This window comes from Chrysemys picta, chromosome 8, assembly GCF_011386835.1.
Source record: "Chrysemys picta bellii isolate R12L10 chromosome 8, ASM1138683v2, whole genome shotgun sequence".
NCBI lineage: Eukaryota > Metazoa > Chordata > Testudines > Emydidae > Chrysemys > Chrysemys picta.
The window spans coordinates 47,848,928-47,875,990 of NC_088798.1; the positions used below are offsets into that span (position 1 = coordinate 47,848,928).

Consider the following 27,063-nt stretch of genomic DNA (forward strand, 5'->3'; position numbering starts at 1 on the left):
CTACACATATCACACACATAGAAGAACAGAACTAATTTTCCCATGTTCAGGTCTAGTAAAAAAAATCCAAGCAAATGGTATTGGCTTCCACTGACTGCATAATTCATGTCACCGTTCTGTGTGTCTCACTACTTCTGGAATACTTTCTAGATTATGAAGTTTCTCTTTTATTTCAATAAACCAGTAGCCATTCAGTTCTATTTTTAACTGCTGCAGTTCCAGAAGAATCCAGCCAATCAAAAGCTTCAGGCATGCTGCCCCCGCCCTCACATGACCCTTACAGAATCCCAGATCACATGGAAAGGAAGACAGCATGCAGTCCCTCCATCCTGCAGCAAACACAATGGACTCATCGGCAGCAAGAAGGAGGGGGCTTTACAGAGATGTGATGTCATACCTCTTCATTGCCATTTAACTTTTCATATTCTCAGCAAGGTTTGGCTGGGGATAACTGTGCATGGAGGAAGGGAGGTCATGAAGGAGATTTTTGTTAACGGGGAGGGAATGGGGGTTTACTTACAGGAGTATTTAATATGGGTTGTTTGCTGTGTTGAGGGTGGAGGTGGTGTGGGCAGGGGGATTAATAAGCTGTGATGACTTTTGTTTAAGGGAGAAGCTTAATGGCTGTGTATCTTTGCTCTTGGAGTTGGGGGAAGCGGTTTAATGACTGTCAGGTCAGCTGAGACTGTAAGCTCTTCAGGGGTGTCGTCATTTCTTTAATGTACTTTCTAAACCATCATGTACACTGATGGGACACACACACACAGTTTGCTCTGAAAGATTCCAGCCAATCAAGATGCTCAACTTTCAATTAGTTCACTTTTTCCCCCAACAGGTGGCATTAGCATGTAGTAAAGTGAGTGGATCAAGATATTTAAATAGGCTTGCTAACAGATGGCACCATTTTGCAATCAAAAAAAGGAAGACTGTCACCTACATCAGGGCATTCTTGCTGAAATGCCTGACAATATTTTACCATGGACCAACAGGTGGTTAATTGACATTATCTGACTGGTCAACTGACTGGCTTGCGGCGTCTATCCTAGCTACATAAGTGCAAATTGATCTCAATGAGAATTTACATAACTTCATCTTGTTTTTATGTAATTCATGAGTTGGGAGGCAGATGTAGTACATTACTTCACTGGTGGCTTTGACTTCTAAATGGTGAATTATGGAGAAAAATTAAATCCTTAGGATCACAAAAGTAAACCAAAACCTAAAGATCTATTCAGTAGTCTTCCACCTACCACACCAGGAGTCAGATATGCTTGGAATTATGTACTCTATTATGGGCAAAGAAAACCAACAACCACCACCACGTGTGACACTACATACCATATTCTTCAGTGATATTATGATATGATTATAGCACCTGGGTAACCGCCACTAGACTAGGTAGTGGGTGTGGAAGGACTTATTCAAGGGCAAGGGGCCATTAGGAAATCAATGGGCCTTAGGAGAAGCTTATCCCGCACCTGGTAAGCCTTCCTGAGGCAGCCTGTAAGTAATGGCTGCTATGACTCCACAAGGATATGTGACCAGGCCACATGATTCTGGACTCCTTTGGATGTCAGTATTTTTCCCACAAACTGGTCTGGGCACCAAGTTTTGAAACAAAGGGATCCGGCCATATGCTAAAGCTATATAAGGCCGGAAGTGACATCATTTGTGGTTCTTCATTCCCCACACAAGAAGACTCCTGGAAACACCTGAGGAACAAAGACTGAACTGGGGGAAGTGCTGAATCCAGGCTAAAGGGATTTCTAGCCTGTGTATGAAACACCTGGAGATTCCAAGCTGCAAAGCAAGTGTAGCTTGTGCCTTAAGACTCTACAAGTCTGCCTGTACCATCAGTTATGGTGAGAATCTGCAATTCATATCCAATCTATTGAGTATATTAAGCTTAGCTTGCATTTTTTGTTTATTTGCTAGGTAATCCGCTTTGATCTGTTTGTTATTACTTATAATCACTCAAAATCTATCTTCTGTAGTTAATAAACTTGTTTTTGTTTTAATCTAAACCAGCGAGCTTTGACTGGAGTGCTTGGGGAAAATCTCTGCTTCATTATCACAAATGTGCATTGTCCTCTTCACATTGACGGAGAGGCAGACCAGGTATTAAACCCATATACTGGCTGGATTTGACCAGGGCAGGATGGTACTACTAAGGGGTCCTAGGTTGGAAAGCTGGTGGTTAGAGAACCAGAATGTAACTGCAGTTGGGCATGTCCCTTCCTGTGTAAATGCTGGAGAAAGTGCAGGCTGGAGGGCTTTGCAGCTTGTCACAGCAGTACAGTGTGAAAGGGAACACAGGCCGGTGGGTCAGAGGGCTCAGTGGTACCCCAGTGCCAGGTGGTACCCTGGGGGGACCCTGTCATAACTTGAAATTGGAAAAATTCATGAGCTGATTTTAATGAACAAGGTTTTCAAGAGTTTGTACTTTCACAAAAGAGGATCAAAGCTATTCCAGCCAGGGTACATTTTCAGGGCTCTGAAGGATAGTACATGCAATATTGCCAAATCTTACAATTTTACAAGTTTCACAATGTCTGGTGTTTCCAAGACCCAGTTCCTAGAGTCACGTAATTCGGGAAGAATCCTAGTTTTCATAAAAAAGGAAATTTATAGCACTCATGATCATGGAGAATAACTTTTAGAGCGTGAACCTTAGACTCAGACTCATAGACTTTAAGGTCAGAAGGGACCATTATGATCATCTGGTCTGACCCCCTGCATGCTGCAGGCCACAAAACCGTCCCTACCCCTTCCCTTGACTCTGCTGTTGAAGTCCCCAATCCTAAAACACAGGATAAATTGTTCTCCTCATCCACTGAGGACAGAACAAGAAGCAAAGGGCTTAAATCGCAGCAAGGGAGATTTAGGTTAGACATTACAAAAAACTTCTCAACTGTCAGGGTAATTAAGTACTGGGACAAATTACCTAGAGAGGTTGTGGAATCTCTGTCAATGGAGATTTATAAGAGCAGGTTAGACAAACACCTGTCAGGGATGGTCTAGAAAATACTTAGACCTGCCTCAGTGCTGGGGACTGGACTAGGGTCTCTATCAAGGTCCCTTCCAGTCCTATGTTTCTATGATTCTGTGTTTATGGGGAGCTCCTGCCAGGCATGAGGGGCATTATGGGAAAAAGCATGAAGGTGTTTATTTGACAATGTAACAAGTGGGCAATGGAGGCTGGGCCTATCAGAAGCAGGAGTGAATGAAAGATCACAGGTAGGGTGGGGTTATGCCGTGAGGGGCCCGGAAAGTGAAAACCAGTAATTTCTGTTTGATGGAATAGACAAGGGGAAGCCAGTGGAGAGTGCAAAGTGAGGGGTGAAATGGTCAAAGCGACGGGTTAGGAAAATGCTCTTTGCAGCACCATTCTGAATAGATAAGGGTGAGGCAAGATTGCATTTATTAAGGCCAGAGGGAAGGATGTTGCAGTAATCAAGACATGAGATGATGACACATGTATGAGAGTTTGAGCTGTGTGAATGGATAGGAAAGAGATGTTAGGCAGAAAAAATTGGCCCTATAGGTTTATAGCTGCAGCTTCAGTGTCAAGCCACATACATTCTTGGCATGTGTATGTTTGTTCTATTGCAGGGGTGACTGATATGCCGGGAAGACTTTCTTTTAATTTCCCTGTGCGTCAGGGGATCGCCCTGCTCGGCTCTCCTTCAGGTTCCCTGCGTAAGAGGGAGGTTTTAATTCTCAGTTTCTCTCAGCTTCCAGTCCGAGGAGCTCAGCTATGAGCATCATCATTATTCCGCCTACAGCCGTGCCACAAGGGTGCCCAGTATACGGCAGCGACCTACGCGCTCGGAGCTTTGTGCCAAGGGCCTTGCAGTCAAACTTGAACAGTTGATACATGGAAAGATCAGGCTGGGAGGTGAAAGGAGGCAGTGCAGTTAAGAGCCTGCCATGGAAAGAAGTGATTGAGAAGAGAAAAGAGAGGGCACTTGGCTAATGGAAATCGGAGATCTGTCCTAAGCACGGCAACTTTCTCCTCTTTTCTCCCTCTCCTCCTTTCTATTTCCTTATCTCATCTCCTTGCTTGGCTTTTGTCAGTCCCCTCTTCTACTTCCCCTGCTCTGTTTTGCCCTTTAATTTGCCCCTGAGCCCCGGGGGCTCCCAGCCACCTCTGCAGCTGGGAGCCCTGGGTTGATTCAAAGGCCCTGGGGCTCCCAGCCACACAGCATATGCCCCCGACCTTTAAATCTTGAGAGGCCCCGCCTCTTCCGGATGAGGCCTCGCCCCCTCAGGACTCCGGCAGTACCGGTAAATCCTGTAAGTTACTTTCACCCCTGCCCACAGGCCATACATCGCAGCAACCCATTCATTGGCTGCGGCTGGCTGAGTCGCACTCCCTTGGGAGCCAGCAGAAGCCATTCCAGGCACACAATCCCTGAGAATCAGATGTGGGCATTTTCCCGCTGGCATGATCTGCACTAGCTTCTGTCTCCAGGTGGTCCCAGTGCATGGCCCTATGGACACTGCGCCACACTGATCCAATCAAAAGGCGACAATGACATGGATAATTGTAGCAACTTCCACATCTGAAAAGAGAAAAACATGCTCTTCTAGCCATGCACAGATGGGGAGATGACTATCTAGGACACAATTGCTAGCTAGACCTCTAGGTCTGCTCAGAATCGAATAACACATCCAGACTGTAAACAACTATAGGAAAGAGAGACAAGATGACTGAGGTAATCTCTTTTATTGGACCAGATACTGTGAGAGAGACCAGCTTTCGCGCTTCCCAGAGCTCACTCCCACAGACCTTAAGACGAGCGCCGTGTAAGCGCAAAAGCTTGTCTCTCTCTCCACCTTGTCTGTGTTGAGCTGATCCTCATCAAGCCCACAGTCTCATCTGTACGCTGAGTAATCCATGACAATGTAGAACTGGGGGTCATCAGCACATTTGAACACGATGCCCCTGTCCCCACACTAACCCCAGACACACACTGAGCAGGTTTAGAGGGGGAGGGTAGGAGGTGTGCTTTGCGGGTCAGAGAGCTTTTCTTATCAATGGACACACCTATGCACGGCAGCAGATAGTCATTGCTTTTGTTATGTGTGCGTGACTAGAGGACACAAAAACCACCTTTTTATAAACTACAGAAACAAATCACTTCCTCAGCATTACCAAGAAGTGACATGCAGCCCCCACAAAAGTTTCAACATGCTGGACTTCCCCTTTCCTTTTCTAATTTCACAGGATTTTATGGCAATTTTTTAAAGGTGGTCAAAAGAATGGGAAAAAACAAAGTAAATAAAAAGAATCCAAATGTATTTATTTTTTTAATTTCATGATCTTGGAGGGCTTGAATTATGATTTTGGAATGCCTGAGATGGCAATATTGTACATACCAGCAAGTGGTTAAAATGTGCACCTCTACTCATTAAATTAGTGCTTGTGGGGTTTTTTATTAATAAAAAAGGAACTTCTCTTGAAAACAAATATCCACTGCAAGTTCTAGACATTCACACACTATACATTATTTCATGGTGATGGTGTTACCATGCTTAATATTATCAAAAGCCACCAGGATGTTCCATTTATTTACCAGGTTTTCCCTCTCCCTACCTTATCAAGTAATACAAACAGATGAAGCATAAAAGTTGTTACATTGGGGAATGAGTTTAATTTCACAATTTTCTATTTTTTAAACTGTTTGAAAGTACTGCTGCAGGTTAGCCTTCTCTCCCTGCTGTGCTGAATCAAAGTCACAGATCCTTTTAGAATGCAAAAGCAGCGATCATGACAAGCAGGAAGCACTACTTCCTAATATGTCAGTGCAGCAGGGGAGCACTGCAAAAGCCACAATATTGTACAATGCATATGAAACTATGCTACCCATTCCCTACTGAAAGTGTGCTTTTAACACTCATTTAACATTAGCAAGAGTGAGGCCTGGTCTACACTAGAAACTTATACTGTATAGCTATGTTTCTCAGCGGTGTGAAAAATCCACACCCCTGGGAGATGTAGTTATACCAAACTAGCCGCCGGTGAAGCCATTGCTAGATCAATGGACGAATTCTTCTGTTGACCTAGCAACTGCCTCTCGAGGAGGTGGATTACCTATGCTGCTGAGAGAACCTCTTCTGTCAGTGTAGCCAGTGTCTACGCTGAAATGCTACAGCAGTGCAGCTGTAGCATTTTAAGTGTAGACATACCCCTAGATCAGTGGCGGAAAAACTTTTTGGCCTGAGGGCTGCATCAGGTTTCCAAAATTGTATGGAGGACCAATTAGGGGAGGCTGTGCCTCCACAAACAGCTAGCTGTGGCCCGGACTATCCGAGCCCTCCTACTTCTTGCCCCCTGACAGCCCCCCCAGGACTCCTGCCCCATCCAACCCCCCCCCCCCCGCCCTCCCCCATTCCCTATCCCCTGACAGCCCCTGGAACCCCCACCCCTGACTGCCCCCCACCACCCCATCCAACCCCCCTCTCATTCCTGACTGCCTCCCCAGGATCCCTGCCCCATCCAACCCCCCTCTCATTCCTGACTGCCTCCCCAGGATCCCTGCCCCATCCAACCCCCCCCTCATTCCTGACTGCCTCCCCAGGATCCCTGCCCCATCCAGCCAACCCTTCTCCCTGTCCCCTGCCCGCCCCCCAGAACCCCTGCCCTTGACTGCCCCCTGCCGCCCCATCCAATCTCCCCTCTCCTTCTTGACTGCCCCCTGGGAACCCCTGCCCCCATTCAACCCCACTGTTCCCTACCCTTTGACCGCCCCAACCCCTATCCACGCCCCCAACCACCACCCCGAACTCCCCTGCCCTCTATCCAACACCCCCTGCTCCCTTACCACGCTGCCTGAAGCACCGGTGGCGCTACAGCCACACCGCCCGGCTGGAACCAGCCATGCCACCGCACAGCACAGAGCACTGGCTCAGGCCCAAGCTCTACAGCTGCGCTGCCCCAGGACCTTGCAGCCCAACTGCCCAGAGCACTGCGCCGGCAGTGGATCGAGCTGAGGCTGCGGGGGAGGGAGAACAGTGGGCTAGTGGCCGGGGGGCAAGCCTCCCGGGGCAGGAGCTCAGGGGCCGGGCAGGAGGGTCCTGCGGGCCGGATGTGGCCCACGGGCCGTAGTTTGCCCACCTCTGCCCTAGATTAGGGTTATCATATGTCTGGATTTTCCCTGACATGTCCGGCTTTTTGGTGCTCAAATCCCCGTCCAGGGGGAATTGCCAAAAAGCCGAACATGTCCGGGAAAATGCTGGCATTCCTGCCCCAGTCCCCTGCTTACCTGAGCGGCTCTGGCAGGCTGCTAGCTGCTGGCAGATTCCCCGCTGCGACGGCGGCTGCTGCTGCTCTCCCCAGACACCTCAGCTCTGTGTAGCTGAAGAGCGGAGCTGCCCGAACGCTACCAGCTTCATGGTTTGCCGGGCAGCCCCCAGACCTCCAGACCCTGTGCCCCCAGCCGGGCGCTTCCCCTCCCGGGCTCCAGCTGCGCTGGGGAAGCGCCAGGCCCAGGGCGCAGGGTCTGGAGATCTGGGGGCTGCCCGGCAAACCATGAAGCCGGTAGCGCTCAGGCAGCCCTTTTCGCGTGGCTGGGAGGGAGGAGGAGGGGGAATGCGGGGCGCTCAGGGAAGGGGGCGGAGCCAGGGTTGCGGAAGGGGCAGGGCCAGGGCCCCATGGAGTGTCCTCTTTTTAAAAACCTTTAATATGGTAACCCTACCCTAGATACAAGACTCAAAGAGAAAGCAGTGAAAATTTAAAAAGTAGAGGAAAAAGGGAAATGGGATAAAGTGAGAGAAAAAACAATGGATTATTCAGGGAGACCCAAGAGTAGTTCTGTATGTTGCATTTACTTATAACACAAGAGCAAACAGAAGTGTGCAGGCCAGCATGTGTTTTGCTGCTCAGGCTTCAGCTTCCCCCTCCCCTCCTTGAGGCAGTGGGGCTCAGGCTTCTCCCCTCTTCCCCCCCTCCTGCATCAGAAGGACTTGGGTGGGCTCAGGCTATGGACCCGCCTCATAGGGTCGTGTAGTAATTTTTGATATCAGAAGAGGGTTGCAGTGCAATTAAGTTTGAGAACCACTGCTCTAATTTTATTATTTTCTTCCAAACTCAAGTTTTAAGGTTTTTTGTATGCATCCTGTGTAAAGTACTGACTAAACACCTGTTTGGTATTTACAAACTCCTTTGCTCTACACAAGCCAAAACTGAATCTACACAACTATGAACCATTCCCCTGAACGGCTTTGGTTGTTTTTAATGATTTACACGACATAAAGGTGCTGGGATAATTTCGCAAGAGACCTGGAGTAGTGTAAGCAGTATTTTTTCTGACATTAAAAAACAAGGCCCTTTCTGTTTGTGTTTCTCTGACAGGTTTCTTAACGTTTGCCCTGGTATCATTTACCATTAGGGTGAGCAGATGTCCCGATTTTATAGGGACTGCCCAGATATTTGGGGCTTTTTCTTACATAGGTGCCTATTACTCCCCACCCTCTGTCCCAATTTTTCACACTTGCTATCTGGTCACCCTATTTACCATCAAGTATAGAAAGAGAGTGCACAACTGTGATAACTGATTAAGAATAGAAGGGGGGGGGGGGGAGAGAGGAGCATGGTCCAAATGCCAAAAGTACCTGCTGCTCTGTGCTCAACATCATAGTTTTAATTCCTCTAGTATTATTGCTGTATTTCTGTTAACCATGTAAAACTCACAGGTTAATGTAAACATTACAATTCTGTAGATTAGCTAGTGTTAAACTTGGAGAGGCAAAATTCCAAATTGCTTTTAGAACATTATAATTGCTTAAAAAAATTATGTGGAGTATTTAAACAATAGTGGAAGTCTGAAGGAAAATAAGGAAGACAACACTGACACGTGTGGTCATTTCTAGAGTTCCATTTTTCATTCAGTTAAGAAAATGCTTGTGATACAAAGTTATGCACCTGTGTTCTGAGCATAAAATAAATCACAAATAAAACACTGCAACACTGACTACAATACAAACTGGATAATTTCTCTACTTAAAACAAAGAACAGTTACTAGTATATGAATAAATGCTTATATGCAGAGAGTTTTTAAGATACAGAATCTTCTCTAACTTAATTAGAACTGAAGATAATTAACATATTTCTGAAAAACAGTTACAGCTGTGAGTAAATAAATACCAAAACGGGAAAAATAATGTATATAGGTCTAGGGACTGAATGGTTCATAGGATTCAACTAAGGCCAAAACAATCAACTTGAAAACGATGCCATTTGCTATATTTAAATTGTTTGTTGTAATATTCTAAAAACTCTACAACATATACATTTTGGAATAGCATCATCTCACATACAGCTCTGCAGAGGAACTTCAGCCTTTTCAGCCACATATACCTGGATTTAGAAGCTAAACTATTCCATCCTCAAAACTGTCTATTCCATACCTTCCAAATACAGATTTGCACAGCCTGCCCTTTTATTCTGTTTTAATAGCTATCAGTATTCAATTGCATGACAGAAGTGTTTTTAACCCAAAACATAAATTTAACAGAATAAAGTAAAAATAACAAAATACACCTCTACCCCAATATAACGCGACCCGATATAACACGAATTCGGATCTAACATGGTAAAGTAGTGCTCTGGGGGGAGCGGGGGGGAGGAGGCCAGGACTGCACACTCCAGCGGATCAAAGCAAGTTTGATATAACGCGGTTTCACCTATAACGCGGTAACATTTTTTTGGCTCCCGAGGACAGCGTTATATCGGGGTAGAGGTGTATATAAAATTATTCTAAAATTATGCTGCGCTATGCAGCAGCATGCAAAGTAAAGCAGTTACAATCCCCTTGGGATAACAAGCCTGGTGCATATCAATTTCTTTGTTAAATTGACAAACTCATATAAGCCTGCAGTGTGTCCAGTGGGCATAACTGGACGCTGCAAGATGGAGGTTCCTAGGGTTGTGTCTGGGACCGGAGATATTGACTAATGTCATTCGGTTACACAATCCAAGCAGCTTACATGCCAGAGGCTGTGTATGAACAGCCCAGGAGGGGGGGTTCTCACAGCAGAGCAGGGGAAAGCTGGCTCCCAGAGTTAAGGATTGGAGTGACCTAGCAGATCACTGGTCCAGATAACACCAAGGGAACGTCACACACAGCTCAACTTTATTTTCAGTAGTAAGGGTTTATCAGACATGAACGTTACATTCCTCCATTTCAACCCAAAATGTGGTTCTCATAAAAATATAAAAACCACACCCAGCATCTCTTGGTTAGAAGTCTGCAACTGGGTAGTTCAGTAGCCTTCCAGAATATGAGAGAGTGAGAGAAGGCTACACAGCCTAAATAAGGATAATTTTAATTCAAGATAAAAAACAGCTTTTTGGCTACTTAATCTTTTTCAGACTACATTTCCAGAAAGTAAGGCCAGCATTGTCTTACCAAAATACGAAGGGATTGTCATACAAAAGCAGACACCAAGGCTAAAAAAAGTACATAGTGCAATAGTGAAGGACCCAAAATATTCAGGTGAATAAAACTCAGCGCTCTAAATGGACTCCTTTGAAACTCCCCTCCCCTCTTTTCAAAGTGGTATCACAAAGAAGAAAAGTAGCAAATATGTGAGACTTCCTTTCTTCAGTTTTAGTAAAAAAAAACATTTTTAAAAAACAACAAACAGACGCTCTCTCACTCTAGAAACATGAACATGGTTGCAAATGGTAACAAAGATGTTTGTTCATTCAAGATTTAAAATACTGAATAGCAGCTTGGTTACCTGAACTTTATTTAGTCTCTTGCCATGACAATGAACTTTATATACAGAAATAAGTAATAAGGGATTTCATATATTATAAATCATTCACCCATAAGCAATATGCCACCCATAACCACTAAGTGGTCACTAACCAAAAACAATATAGAAATTTAGCCTTCAGAAGTGGACTTCTTATATCTTTGTATATATTTTAATAAAGCATTTACAAATACTGTGATCATTGTGCATTATAGCACTTAGACGCATGTTGGAATATATAGCCTTTCATAGATTGTTTTGCCATGCCCCAAAACAACAAACTGAAAGCAAATAGAAATGGTAAATGGATTTCAGTGAGCTACTCCACTTCAGACAAGTCGATTTTTTCCAAACATGCAGTTTAATATCAGCAAATTAAAAAAAACAAAACAAAACCCAAAAAACAGCAGCTTGTGGGTTGATATTCAAAAGCATGTAAATCACTATCAGTATGTAAATGTACCTATGTAAATCACTATCAGTAAATTAACTACATGAATTGTTTTTTATTTTCCGGGCAATAGTTCAGACAATAGCAGGTTGGCTTTCAACCTGTCATGTTTCGTGTAACCTGTTACTATACATATACAAACTATGGGCTTGACTACACTTACAGCACTGCAGTGGTGTCGCTGCAGTACTTAGTGAAGACTCTACAGTAGAACCTCAGAGTTATGAACACAGAGGTTCGAACTGACCAGTCAAACACACACCTCATTTGGAACCAGAAGTATGCAATCAGGCAGCAACAAAGAAAGTTTGGAAGAAGAGGAGGATGAGTTGTATATGTCCCAAAGTTTGAACAGACATGTCAGTAGGCAGGCAGGAGGCATTCACACTTTTCTCAATACTGATTCTTAATTATTTACAGTACATTTTGGGCAGTACAGTTACTGCCTATAATTACTCACCCTTTTGCTTTTTTAAAACCACTATTTTAAACCAAAGCAGGTACAAGTCCTTACCAATATACAGTAACTCCTCACTTAACGTCATCCCAGTTAATGTGGTTTCATTGTTACATTGAGAATTAATGTCAGTTAGAGAACATGCTCATTTAAAGTTGCGCAATGCGCCCTTATAACTTTGGTTGGCAGCCACCTGCTTTGTCCACTGCTTGCAGAAAGAACAACCCGTTGGAGCTAGCTGGTGGGGGCTTGGAACCAGGGGGAACTGGCAGCTCCCCATCAGCTCCTCTAAGTTCTCTGTGCAGCAGCCGCCCAGCAGGCTATCAATTGCCAGGTAGTTCAGCTGTTCCTTCCCACTGCCGTATGCTGCTCCTGCCCTCTGCCTTGGAGCTGCTCCCAGGAGCCTCCTGCTTGCTGTGCGGAGGGGCAGGGGGGTGTTAGGGTTAGGGTGTACTTAGAGTGGGGTCAGTGTACTTAAAGGGGCAATGCACACTTCTTGCTCTCTCTCACACACACTATCACACATGGTGCGTGTCTGTGTTTCTCTGCCATGCTGTCTCTCCTCCCTCCATTCCTGCTCGCTTGTAGAGTGTGAGGCTGTTAATAACAATGTGTTAACCCTTGAGGGCTCAGCCCAATGCTAGTTCATCTAGCAATAAAGAATCCCCTGGGAAATAGCCCACCCTCTGACTCCACCGCCTCAACCAAGCTTCACAATCATCATTGCTGTGTACAATATTAAATTAATTGTTTAAAACTTGTGTGTGTACACACACACACACACACACACACACAAAATATAGTCTTGTCTGGCGAAAAAAATTCCCTGGAACCTAACCCCCAACTTCCCTGCCCCCATTTACGTTAATTCTTATGGGGAAATTGGATTTGCTTAACATTGTTTTGCTTAAAGTAGCATTTTTCAGGAACATAACTACAACGTTAAGCGAGGAGTTACTGTATATAGTACCTCAAAGAGGGTAATAGAGTTTACACAAATTGTAATTACGATTGGAAATACATAGACTGAAAAAAGATCATTCTAATTAACATGGTGGACTTTTATACATTGATATTTTGGTAAATAGCTTTTGTAAGTTATCAGAACATGCGACTGGAATAGTAAACCACATTGACTGCACCTGGGGAAGCATGAATAGTTATTTAATTTCCATTACAGCAGGTACTTGCCCAGTGCACTACAGAAGTCAGAGGTAGCATATGATATGGTAGTCCAATGAAGAAATTCTCAATCTTAAGCAATGGTTAGTCTCATTAGAAGAGCTGCAGAAATGAAAAATCAGTGGACCGTTTCCAAAGGACAAGATGGATAAATACTCAAATATTCATTCTTCAGTACAATTGTGTTCCCTATAATTGGGTAAAATCTTTGGCGGTTTTGCATATGTACTGCATACATCACAGAATTTACTATGATACTATGCCATAAAAGGATCAGGTTGTTAAGTGAGGAGGGATAGCTCAGTGGTTTGAGCATTGACCTGCTAAACCCAAGGTTGTGAGTTCAATCCTTGAAAGGGTCACTTAGGGATCTGGGGCAAAATCAGTACTTGGTCCTGCTAGTGAAGGCAGGGGGCTGGACTTCGATGACCTTTCAGGGTCCCTTCCAGTTCTATGAGATAGGTATATCTCCATGTATTAAATGAGAGAAAAGAAAACGTAATACAGGTTGTATTAAGAATATCAAGACAAATTACATACTGTAGACATTTCAAAAAAAGAATAAAATTTATAAAAATATCAGGGTCTCTTACAGTCATTCAGTTCCCCTATTTCTGCAATGCTGAACTTTGTGACTTCTAAATGCCTTGGTGTTTGTACATTAGCTGCTGCCAGCTGCTTTGACTAAACTAAGATCATGAAGAGGAGTTTCCACATGAGCAGTCATGGGTGTAGGAAATAAAGGTGGCGTCATTCTATTTTTATTTCAATATTATAATATAGTAGGACATAGGTCCTATTTTACACAGAATAACCAGGCATGTTCACAGAGCAGTGAAGAGGTTAACCCAAGCTAACATATTTAAAAGCTTATAGCTCTTATCCTCTGCAGAAGTATATCCAGAATAAGAAAATGGAATGTCTAACGTTAAAAAACATTAGTGAATTGTAAGTTATGGCACTAAAGTTAAGGGAATACAATTTGAAAAACAAACTCAATCATTCATTTAATAATCATCCTATTTTCATATTATTCACTCATCACTACACTTGTACTGAATATGTATCATTTATCAAATAGAAGTAAAAACCTGTAAGCTTTCTGGCTGCCTTAGGATTTAGTCAAAATGAATGCAAACAATCACGTGGGAGTCAGCCAAGCAATGACGTTAAATTCTGCTCTGTCAGAAGACAGCATCTGTCAAAGCCCACATTTAAACTGCTGCCTGCCTGTGCAGCAGCTGAAGAACTATGGAGTGGATTTTATAGACCAAAACCCTTAGTTAAAATTGCTCAAAACCTTTTCAGTTACTGCCTAGCAACAAAGGAGGAAGGAAGGAAGAGATAAATCCCATTCCTGAATGCAACTGAACCACAACATTCTAGCACTTGCTGCTTAACATTATCGCTAGAAATATGGATACTGAGAAGAGAATACAGCACTGCATTGTCCGACAAGGGAAATACCAGATGTAAAAGCTTCAATGCATCAATTGTCAGGAACAGACAACCCTCCTCGGAACACAAGCAAGAGCTACTGTTCTTTCATTTGAAAGATGAACAAAAGACCCCAAGAAATGGACACTTATAAGCAAGGAAGGTAACACAGCAACGAGCAGACAGATGGACAGATTGGATACCGTGAAAAGCAATCGCAGGAAGCAGACGTTTGGGAGATGTGCGCATGTTCGATAGCATCTTTTTTTGCTGAAGTGATGGCGTGCCAAAACTATTTTCAGTGGGCATAATCCTCTCAACGTAAATGGCCTAACCAAGGAAGGTATGTCTAAACCATGTGTGAGATATTCGTCTATTACCTTTGCATCCTATAGGTATAGATCACTGCCAACCTATAGTTCCCAGAGATAACATTTCCATGAACACTGAAAAAGAATTCCAGCAATTCCTCCCCCCCCCCCCCAGCACCCACACAACAGAGAACAAATATCACTACTGTTTTACTTCTTAGTTATTAAATATGTTTCTCACGGTCAACTGAGGGTTAAGGGAAGAGGGATTATGGGGATAATGTATCTATGTGTGGTTATTGTATTTGAGAAATTCAACTTAAAAACCTCGTTTAAAAAAAAATCAGTTAACCATCCTCTCAAACTAGGTCAGATTTAATCCTTATCTGAAGTAATCTTAAAGCCCTGGTAAAATGGCTGTGTGACACACGCTGAGTGCCCTGAACCATCAAAAGAGACCATGCAGTCAAATTACATTAGTTAAGTAGTACCTTCAATCCTTCTTGCATTTTCTATATATTGCTCTTAAACACAAGCAAAATGTCATCAGATAAATTAGGCATGCTGATAATATTTAAAGACCAAAAAAAGCAAGCAAAAGAATTGACATGATTTAATCTACCAGCAGTACAATTAGCCATCACATTTTACAAGTAGTATCAGGCTCCACTGAGATCCCCAAAGGAAACCTTAATACAATGGTATCACTCAAGATGGTGAGCATGTAATTTACATCATGCCATCATTACAAGTTCTGCTTAATATATAACACATTGATTGTTTAACTCGAACTATAAAAAAGGCACCATGATAAATTGATTGAAAATCATTTCTTTCTATTGTTTAAGCTCGGTAATCTTAAAATACTGTACTGATAAAAAACAGACCAGAATCTCATGTTACTATCACAATAAAAATAAAAGACCTGAATCTATAACAATCTTATACAGCTACAGAGTGAATATCCTTATCTGCAAAATCTATCAATAAAACATAATAAATGATTAAAGAGTATTATATAAAAGTGCTTGCTTTGTCCCAGGCAATTCTAACATATAATAAAACTAATGCAACTGTGGACAAAGTCTGCATGTCTAATTTAACAAAAGATGCAGCAAGATGATGTAACTTGAACACTGAGTGGCACCTTAAGAAACATAACATGTGTTAAATTTGTCCGAAACTTTAATTTTGTAAAAAATTCACTTGGGGGGAGGGGGGGACGACTAACCTCAGCAGATGTTCCAATGAATAATAGTTAATTTTGTGAATTTCATGCTTTAAAGTTATTAGATTTTAACAAGCAGAAAAGAAAACATCAGTTTGAGTATAGTCCATTTTGTGCAATGGATTAATGTAGTTAATATGTCAACATAGATATTAGGCCCTGCATAATGTGCTTAAACCCTGCTGCTATTTACCACCAGTACACCAATTCTCAGGCTGCCTTCTCAACTTTTCCCTCTAATTAAGGGTTTGCCCACAGAGCTAATCAAAATATGAAATTCCAGGATGTATAAATGCAGAGCTGAAACTAATGCTTCAATCTGCAGAGCCATAATTATTGAGCACTACTGGAAATAGAAGGAGCTGAAACACAAGCGGAGCAAAGACCAAAAATAAAACATTCAAGAGGCATTCTACAGTCTAACTTTGTCTATTCACAATACATCAATCACTGCACATTCAAGTGTTGAGAAACAAATAGAGCTTTTATAAATAATATACTTAAAATGCACAGCTGCATACTATAGCACTCAAAGGACAAGGTGACTGTTCGACTCTCTGGGTAGGTTTAGTCCCACTTACCAGTAACACAGGATGTGTTAATTCTAAGCTTTTTAAAAAAAAATACAGCTTAATATTACTGACTGAACAAATGTTTGAGAATACTCTACCTAATAAAACAGTCAAGTGGCAGGAAACAAAACCATTAATGCTTTTCATAATGTATACTGCCAACTTCTCACAGTTTGTTAAACATTAGGCAAATTTTATTAGGTAATATAATCTGTCATACTTCCCCCCCGCCCAAAAAAAGGACAATTATTCTTATACTTAGAGATACAATTCTTAATTTCCTTCATGCATTTTAAAATATTTTGAACCACAATTACAAATGACATAATGAAGACATCAAGTTTTAATTTAGCCTTCCAGTAAATATTTCCACAAGCCTAGTGAACAGACATTTTTAAACACAAGAAATTATACAATTTTTGAATATACGGTTTTATTAAAATGCATGAAAATTCAAGAAACATTTGAAGAAATCACCTCATTTTTATGAAGTTTTGAGCTGAGGATAGGCTTAATATATTAAAAAATTTAAACAGACCACATAAGCATGCAGATTCTAAATAAGCTTCAGCTTTTAAAATCCTCTATTCCTATAATATTTTCTTATGAAAATTAATTGAAAACAAGTTTTCAGAAGCTCGTTCTACACATTTGCACATGAAATATTCTCAAATACTTTCAAGTGCCTCTAACTAAAAATGGGTGCACAGCAAAAAGTTACAACATTAAAATATTACTTAATAGTTACAGTTACCAAGATAAAATTCACTGAAATATTTTGCATTTAATAAGAGAAAGTTGTGGTAGTGGAATAATTCAGTGTGGCTACAAAGTTAAACTGAACTGCAGTTGCTATCCTTTATTCAGCTTTTCAAGAAATCTTGTATTTTCAGTTTCTGAAATCTACAAGAGCCTACATAAGTAATGGAATAACAATTTTTTACCAAATATATCCCCACCGTCAGAAGCTGGCATTAAATATTCATTGTACTGAGAGATGTTGGCTGAACGGACACATTTGAAGTAAGACTGTTATATTTGCTTTTATTGTAAATTTAAAACTCAAACCACTGATTTTTCACATAAAACGCATTGTCTGTGTTATATATTTCTCTCTCTCGCGCGCACACACACACAAGTTCATGAATAGGCAGATCAGCTCAAAATTAAAACCTTAGGGATTTATTTCCTCCCACACAGACAATTTCAGGTTAGTTCTCAAATTAAATAATTTTATCACTTACAAGTTTAACCTCCATGTTACAGGTATGTGTTGTGCACATTCTAAAATAGTTTTAGAGGCAGCTCAGAATCAAATAAACGACATGAGCCATTAAACAATTTCAACTTAAGAGAAAACTACTTCAACTCAGTGGGTTTAGGCACTGCATACAATAATAGAAAATCTTCATATAGAAGAGTTTAATCTATCACTGAGCAAATATTTTATGGTTTCAGAAGCAGAATTTTGGAACTATATGGCCTTTTCAGATACATTTACATTGTTGCAAATCATGGTTAAAATCCCCACTTACTTGCTCCTCCTAGTGGAGGTTAGTAAGATAGACAAACTATAGCTTTCATTCAGTAAGATAATACTTTCAGCACTGTAATCAAATATTTTGAATGAGCTTTCCTCTGCAGAAAGATCTATTCATTTTTTCACTTTAAATTTAGTCTGACATATGGCCACTTTAAAAGCTTTATGTAGAATTTTTTTTAGAATCATTTTTATTTTTCTACATGTTTTGGGCACAGACTTGTAGACTATATATACATACAAACAAGTGTGTGTGGGGGGGGAGTAAGTAAAGATTTTTAATCTCTAACTATAGTATGATTTAATAAATTATCTCTGTGCCAACCTTTCAAATTACATCTTTACAGTTTAAATCTTGTAATTATCCATGTAACATGTCACTACCTTCTTTTAAATGAAGAATTAATCCAAATATTGGCTTTGGAAGATAGCGAAGTAATTAAATAAATTACACATTTACATAAAAGAAGTGTTTTCCATGGGACTCCTACAAGATAGGCTTTTTTTTTCCAACTCAAAACCCTAGAGTCTAGAAATAAATTAGAGCAAATTGAAAATCACGAACAAATTTGTACTGTGCAATGAAAGGCTCATTTATGAGATGATGTGATCAGCTTTTAATATGCAGCATCATGAAGCTGCCATATTGACTCTGCTCTTGAATCTCAAAATAAATTTATGAGGAGATGGGAAGTCATGCTGTAAAGCTACGTTAGCAAATTTTCTATAGTTGCAGCTGCTAGTATAATTTTGTCTTAACTGTAACATTTTAACAGAAGCTTACAAGTTAGTTACTTTAAAAACAAGGAAAGCATTAAAAATAGTCCGTGGTTTACTATAAAAATTGTGAAATTACTGTGTAATTTTACTTCCTATTTTATACACACAACTGAACTCTCCGTCCCTATAGTAAATTAAATATTTCATTTTAAAATTAACCATAGAAGATTGAGGTACAGGAAATGTTCTCTTCAACCCCTCATTGTGGAACTACAGGTTAAAGGTGAGTCAAAGATGAACGAATGCATTTATGATTTGTTACTGTGACAACTGTAGTGAGGTTACTGGACCCCAAAAATTAATGTTGACAGGTGCAACTTCTCACTGAGTTTCTGAACACAATAGGGGCCAATGAAAACATGCCAAGCAGTGTACTGTGACTAACAGAACTCTGCTATAATCAACTTTGCACCGTCTGTCCCACTACCCAAACATGACCATTTTACAAAAAGGGCCTCTGACTGTGAGAGCCATACTACTCACTGCATGTCAAATCAATTTTAATTAATGCCAATAAACCTTCCCATCTGTTATCATGGCCTTTTCACTTGGCCTTTCTCAAGAATTGTAGAACAGTTTTACATTCACTATACATAAATCAGCTCTAAGTCAGCCTCAGACTTTCTTGTCCAGAGTTGAACAAACTACCTTTTATTGCACAGTGGGAAGGAGAAGACAAATCATTAATATCTAGAATACACTATCCATATAAAGCAAAAACTTTTTTGTAATTTGTAAAGTGCTATACGTTTCCCAAATGCTAATGTGTCAAGTACGTTTTAACCTAAAAAGATTAAGTTTGCCTTTTAGTGTGGAATTCAACTTTGTTTAGATAATTACACTGAGACTAATATTTTATCGTAAAATTGAAATTTTATTTGCTACTTATTTTTCATTGTAACTTTTTATTATAAAAACCTGATCTTAAGGTGAATTGTAAAAGGTTGGTTTTTTTTCACCTATGCAGCTGGGTGACCCTTCTGCCGAGAATTACTCAATGTGAATATAACAGAAGATGAATACCAAAGAATAGCAGTGGATTCAAAAGGAAAGGAAAAAGCATTTTGTTCAACCATTATCTCACATCCCATTGTTGGATATGTACAACATGCTTCAGTGGAGAAGACGACACTGCTGTTTTGCAAAAATGACGTGGAATGCCAAAAGGTCTCTGTTTCGCACCCATCTTATTGGTCTGCTTTCTCTCGTGTTTCTTTTTGCTATGTTTCTGTTCTTTAATCATCATGACTGGCTGCCAGGCAGGGCTGGATTCAAAGAAAATCCTGTGGCTTACACTGTTCGAGGATTTAGGTCTACAAAAAGCGAGACAAACCACAGCTCTCTGAGGAATATTTGGAAGGATACAGTCCCTCAGACTCTTAGGCCTCAGACAGTCACTAATTCCAACAACACTGACCTGTCACCACAAGGAGTAACTGGTTTAGAGAATACACTCAGTGCCAATGGAAGTATTTATAATGAGAAAGGTACTGGACATCCAACTTCATATCATTTTAAATATATAATAAATGAGCCCGAAAAATGCCAGGAGAAGAGTCCTTTTCTAATACTACTCATAGCTGCAGAACCAGGCCAAGTGGAAGCTAGACAAGCTATTCGGCAAACGTGGGGTAATGAAAGCCTGGCACCGGGTATCCAAATTATTCGCATTTTTTTGCTGGGCTTAAGCATTAAACTAAACGGATACCTTCAACGTGCCATACTGGAGGAAAGCAGACAATACCATGACGTTATTCAACAAGAATATTTAGACACTTATTATAACTTAACTATTAAAACTCTTATGGGGATGAACTGGGTTGCCACCTACTGTCCAAATGTTCCCTATGTTATGAAAACTGACAGTGATATGTTTGTCAATACTGAGTATTTAATACATAAGCTTCTGAAGCCAGAACTGCCTCCAAGGCACAAATATTTTACAGGTTACCTAATGAGAGGGTATGCACCTAATAGGAACAAGGATAGCAAGTGGTATATGCCACCTGATCTGTATCCAAGTGAGCGTTACCCTGTATTCTGCTCAGGAACTGGTTATGTCTTTTCTGGAGATTTGGCAGAAAAGATATTTAAAGTCTCTTTAAGCATCAAACGCTTGCACTTAGAGGATGTATATGTGGGGATCTGTCTTGCCAAGTTGCGAATTGACCCTATGCCCCCACCCAATGAGTTTGTCTTCAATCACTGGCGAGTTTCTTATTCCAGCTGTAAATATAGCCACCTAATTACCTCCCATCAGTTCCAGCCTAGTGAACTGATCAAATACTGGAACCACTTACAACAAAATAAGCACAATGCCTGTGCCAATGCAGCAAAAGATAAAGCTGGCAGGTATCGCCATCGTAAACTGCATTAAAAAGGACAATACTCCCTCTATAAAAGTATCCCATGTGCAATTTGTAAATATTGCTGAAAGCATGTACAGTGAAAACGGATGAGCTTAATGGGAAAGTCTTTAGTTAAGCCCTCATCACATAATGGAGTTTGAAAATTATTTTTTTAATTTTAGAAGAGTATAATTCTTGAAGATAGTAATATTATGAAACTATAACCAAAAGGTTTTCCAAACAAATTCGAGGAAAAAGAGATGGTATACAAGGATTTTTCTGTGTTAACGTGCAATAATAAGCATGCACACTTTGGTGGTACACTTGCTATTTTATGTGCCAATAAAATATAATTGAGCATATTTTCCACACTAAATTATTAATTTTTTTTAAATGCACACACTGCTCTAATTCAAAAAATTATTTCCTCTTCAGCCATTAATGATTTCATTCTGTTGTCTAGACCTGTTGTAAATAAAACTATCCATGACAAGTTAAGGACATTTTGTAAGTTTACAAAGAAGTTTTCTTCCCTAACTTCAGAACCATGTTAAAAAGTGATTACATAGCTATTTCACAGGCAATAGGAGTTTAGTAATGTGACATTTACAATTTGAGATTGAAACTATCAATGCATTTTAAAGCACTGAGCACATACTTTACTACAGTAAGACAAACAAAACCCACAGTTTAGAAGGCTGCTATTTTGTCGTGTGACAGCTTGTAATGTGAATTGAGGTTTAGATTAAAGTTTAAATTGAGAAGTCATTGAAGGTTACTTCAAACTCTGAATTATATTCGGAGGATGACACCATAATCTCAGTGACAAAGAGCATCCTAGTCCTAATATACTACTCACCATGCAAGTCCATTATATCTGCTATTGCATTCACTTTCTTTGAGGTAGTTAAAGGTGTATGAAAATGCAAAACTCAGTACCTTTGATCTGGTCTCAAAAATGCTCCAATTTGTGGGGGGAAAGACTGCAGTTCCTCTCCCCTCTCAAAAATACTATTAACTAAGTGAAAATTGTCATTTGAGCAAAGTAAGCCAAAAATCTTCTTTTCCACAAAGGTAGTATAAAAGTGATAATTTAGCAAAACTGACATATCTGGATAGTAAAATTGTCTAAAAAAATAAAAATAACACGAGTGAGATGAAATTCACTCCTGTGTCCCACTGAAAGTGACAAGTAAAAATATAGATTTATTATATCTATAGATTTCCACTCTACCAATGCACCTATTTAGAAAGCTCATTTCCCAATAGGTTGCTGCCTACTAATTCTAGATATTCTAAGTCAGTATTTGTGGTCACAGTGCCAGGTTTACAGCCATATACCTTTGATTTAGTAGAAAACCATCCTGCAACCTCCAATAGTACCTTTATTGCGGGGGGGGTGGGGGGGAGAGGGGAAATGCTTGATACATTTGGGTAATAGTTATATTATTTGATTCACTTTTATTATTTATTTTACTATAAACAGACTATATCTATGATCACTCAAACCTTCCTTTACAGGAAGGTTACTCAGAAGGTAGTGTTTAGTCAGCTTCTGCATTATTTAAGACTTCTCTGGTTTCCCCTAATCTTTATTACACTGGGTTTTCAAATTACGTAAGGCACAGACACTGCACTGATTTTTTGGTTGATCTTCGGGTAATAACGGAAAGAGCATGAGTCTATACAGATACTGTTTACTCTTAGCAACCTTTAATATGACTGACCACAAGGAAAATACTAGTAGGTATGAACAAGCTGGATTACAGAGGTTGTGTTTGTTCCTCCCAGGGAACACTGAGCAATTTGATTTTTGAAGTCCAGCTGTATTCTATCTCGCCACCTTTTGTATTCAATTTAACTACTCAGATGGTACCACAACCACAGTGTATGAGCATTTTCAAAGTATTAAACAGAACAATCTCTCTTCTTTCCAAGCCTATAGGAAAAATTGCTAGACTAGTTTATGATATTTGCATGGGAGAGTGGGTATGCTGCTTGGATTAAGTGAAAGTTGCACTGAAAAAATAAATCTCATTTAGTTCTGAAAATGATGACGTTCATAGCCATTCCCTCTATATGCACATGAAGGTGACTGAGGGAAACAGACTTTGGGGCTGCTGCTTTACCACTGTGCTGATACCCATTTTTGGTTTTCCTTCAAATACAGTTTGCTTTCCAGTTGATACTTGTCAGAGATAGCATTCTGGATGAAAGCTAGACAAGATGGAAATAATGCTGCTGGTTATTGGGAAGACATCTGGAGAGATGGTTGGGGGCAGACTGTTCCCTCCATTAAGGATGTATGCAGTTGCTTAATTATGTGATATGCTATCATGGGTTCATAATGCATCCAGCACTGGGCCCTGATGTTCCGTTAAGAGCAATGGCTCAAGAGACCTTCCCCAATCAACAGCTGACCCAAAGAATACAGCCCTTCCTGAGTAGGACCTCAGTGCTTAGCCATACCTTTGGCACTTCCAGGCTGGACCACTGTAATGTACTTTTTATTTGAGTTATTCAGAAGTTTCAACTAGTCCAGAATATTGTTTAACAAGTGTGAACAAGACATACACAGCACATAACACTTCTCTGTACTGGAATTCTGCTTGCTGAGGGGTTAATCGAAGGGGTTAATAGCTAAACCTTATGTGGCTTGGCACTTGAACTCTAGGGTTGGCAGCAAGGTATCCTCTAACAGACTCATCTTTGGAATTTATTCCTCTTTAAAGTCTGCCAGAGTTTGGCAGCATTTTAGGACAGGTTGCAACATCCATCAGTTTAGTCTGGCACTGTGACTGGCAGAGGATTTGTTAGCAATCAGGTGCTGTGTGTGAGTGTGTGAGAGAGAAAAAAGCTGCTTAGTTTTATAAGCCATATTGAGAGTCCATCATAGTTTGTAAAAATTTGTATTAGTGCCTACGTGTAACTTGAAGGCACTTTATAAATACAAAAATAAATATTTGGACTATAAACAAGATAGCCAGTCTACTGAAGTTTTTTTTGCCCCTGAACACTGTTCTCTTTCCCCTTGTTCAGAACCAACTTTAAGAAGTGAAGGGGGCCTGAAAGACTAATTACACTGAAAGACTATTACAGGATGAAATAGTAAAATATTTTCCCATTTAAAAAAATAAAAATTGCTTTCCATTTGTCTATGTTGTGTTTAGACACCACTTAGTTTCTGCTCACCCTAGTACAAAATAAGAAAGCATTAGTTCATGTTTAAAATAATACAATAGCAATTTATGGTACAAATTCTTTACTCTTTTTTATTATTTTGTTTGTAATTTTTCACTTACAATATTCTCTTCACTAGAAGAAAACTATGTTTTGAGTTTTACATTGAGTTCTGTCCAAACTAAGATGGACAGAAACTATATTTTTCATAAAAGTAATTTGAGCATTTGTGGCTAAAGATAAAGAATTTGTTCTATGGTGTGTTCCTACAATACACATGTACCTACAGCTCAATATATACCTCAATTGCCAAAGTTAAATGAAATATTTTCATTTATCTGTTTTTTGGTTGTAAGATGAGAAAAAGAACAAATGGAATCAAACTATAAGCTGACAGTAATATTATCAGGTAGATATAAGGGAAGGGAAGGGAATACAGTTAAGAGCAGTCTTAAATGACGAGAACAATGGTCAGTGGACTATCAGCAGGGAAATTTCATGATTTTTGGCTAACAGTTGATACTTCCTTAGCTAAAAAAAAGATGTATATAAAATAACTATGTGTAATCCAGAAAGTAACTATTGAAAACAGGCATCATCTGACAATATATCTGTTCCCTGTGCATCTTCAGCTAAGCAAGCGAGATAGGTTCTTTTCCAGCTCAAACATCAATACCCTTCTCTGTGGAAAAATGAGGTCTTATGGCTAACAGCATGGGGTTGGGAGACAGGACCAATTCTGATAGATTTCCTGTGTGATCTTGGGCAAGTCTCATGACCTCTATCTCAGTTTCCACATGCAAAATAAGAATAAAAATACTTCCAAGCCTCAAGTGGTGCTGTGGGGAGAAATTCAAAATCTGTAAGATGCTTTTGAGACTTAAATGGAAGATACTACAGAAGAGCAAAATGTTCTTAACTAAGTTCAAAGTTATTAACTCAATTTTTCATGGCAGTTATGTATAGCACAACAAACATCCAACTTTCAGATCCTAGGTTGAAGGTGAATAGTTCAGCATCCTACCTCAAGCACTGATCATATTTTCTCAGTGCATGTCTACACTACAGACTTAAGTTGACCTATGTTAGGTCCACTTACAGCCAGTCAGTGGCTGATGTTTACGCTACCTTCCTTCTGCCAGTGGTGTGCATCCTCACCAGGAGTGCTTCCACTGATTGAAGAGGGGCAGTGTGGGGGGCTGAAAGCCTGTGCAGTTTCCACTCAGTTCCCTGCTGGGAGTGGGGGATGCAGCCGCTCGGGCGTCTCGCTTCCCTGATCGGAGAGACAGGAGCAGCAGGAGTCCAGCTTCCTGGCTTTCTTGTCAATTTCACAGCTCCAACATGGAGCCCGGAAATTAACAAGACAGCCAACTGCCTGTGTTGTATTAACAGTGTCTACACAGACAGAGTGTTGCCCTAACTACACTGATATAAGCCCTATGCCTCTCATGGAGGTGGATTTATTATGTTGACGTAGTAGGGCACTTACAACATAATTAGATTGACATAAGCTGCCTTACATCAACCTACGTAGTGGAGACCAGGCCTTAGTAAACTTTAAATGTTCATCTGATATTGTGAGGAGGTAAATATGGAATCTCACATATTTTACAAGTTATATTTCAGAGTATATCCTATATCCATACTAAACCAAGCATTATATTCCGGTATCCTTACTATTCTAAGCATTTTTATCTAAAAAAGTATAAAAGCACAGCTAAAAAAATCCCTACCCTGAAGAGTCTCTTTTCCCCCCACCTATTTTCCTGATGTGTCCTAACCCAGCACAAGCTTCAGACATACACCAGTATGAAATAGTTGGAGAAACTAGCAACGAAATAAAAAATTTTGAGCCATAAGTAATCAAAAGTATGTGAAAACTTGAGTGAAAGGAGAAGGTAATATAAAAACACCAATTCCCTTCAGATTTCTTGTTAATGGTAAATACTAATGCATAGTTGAATCTATAACTCTCAATTAGGTGTGTTTTTTTTAAATGACTACAGTACAGTAGTACAGTTGCCAAGCTCAGAAAACACTGCTTTTCTTAATTCTCCATTTTGATGCATGTCATGTACAAATATTTTACGCCTTTAAAAGAACAGCATATTTAGCCACAGGCTGAGTGAATGCAGGACAATTACAGTAACTCAAATTATGGGTTCTTCCCTTAAATTTCACTAGATGTAGATAGCCCAAAGTGGATTTTACATGGATAGCGACTCAGAGACAACATCTTCAGTCTATGTTATATCTGGTATGTGCTAATGCCTTGGAAGACTGAAGTGACTCAAGTCTCTAAGCCATAGTTTAAGAATGTAGTATTTACTGTACTATTGTAGGAGAGATCTTTGGTATTTCAGCTTCCTACCTCAACACTGATCATCAATATCTATTTTTGCTCGCTATTAACATATGCATTTGGCCAGCTGTACAATGATGTACAAAGGAGGCAAAGAGAAGGCAAGAATGCCACCTTTACTCTGTATCCAAGGTAAAAATAAAGTCACAGGTGTAAGGAATAAAGATAGGTACTTCGGTCACCTCAGTTAAAAGAATATCTAGTTGTCAAGATACAAAGATGAAATTGTCAGGCAATACAAATGAGGCAGCTAACCAAACACTATATTCAGGTTAAAAAAATAGGACACATCTCATGTTAAGAATTTTTTTAAAAGGAGGACAAACTAGAAAACAATGTTTGAATCTATAGTTAGAAAGACCTACATAGCTATTGATTCTGAAAGAAATAAAGAACAAAGTAGGGGACAGATCCATTTCTATGACAAAATTTCAATCATTTCGCAATTAT

The 27,063-nt window shown here is 40.2% G+C and overlaps 2 protein-coding genes across 2 annotated transcripts in view; one reads left to right on the top strand and one right to left on the bottom strand.

The window, feature by feature from the left end:
* CDC73 (cell division cycle 73) overlaps positions 1-27,063 on the bottom strand; it is a 182,376-nt gene that overhangs the window by 72,530 nt on the left and 82,783 nt on the right. The window lies entirely within an intron of this gene.
* B3GALT2 (beta-1,3-galactosyltransferase 2) lies at positions 14,039-21,433 on the top strand. The gene is made up of 2 exons (XM_005306880.4): positions 14,039-14,635; positions 19,691-21,433. Exon 2 carries the CDS (start codon positions 19,823-19,825, stop codon positions 21,098-21,100), a length of 1,278 nt encoding a protein of 425 aa, XP_005306937.1. The 5' UTR covers positions 14,039-14,635; positions 19,691-19,822; the 3' UTR covers positions 21,101-21,433.

Bases quoted from the DNA above. Each gene is read 5' to 3' on its own strand.
- B3GALT2 (XM_005306880.4), top strand. From the start codon at position 19,823: ATGTACAACATGCTTCAGTGGAGAAGACGACACTGCTGTTTTGCAAAA.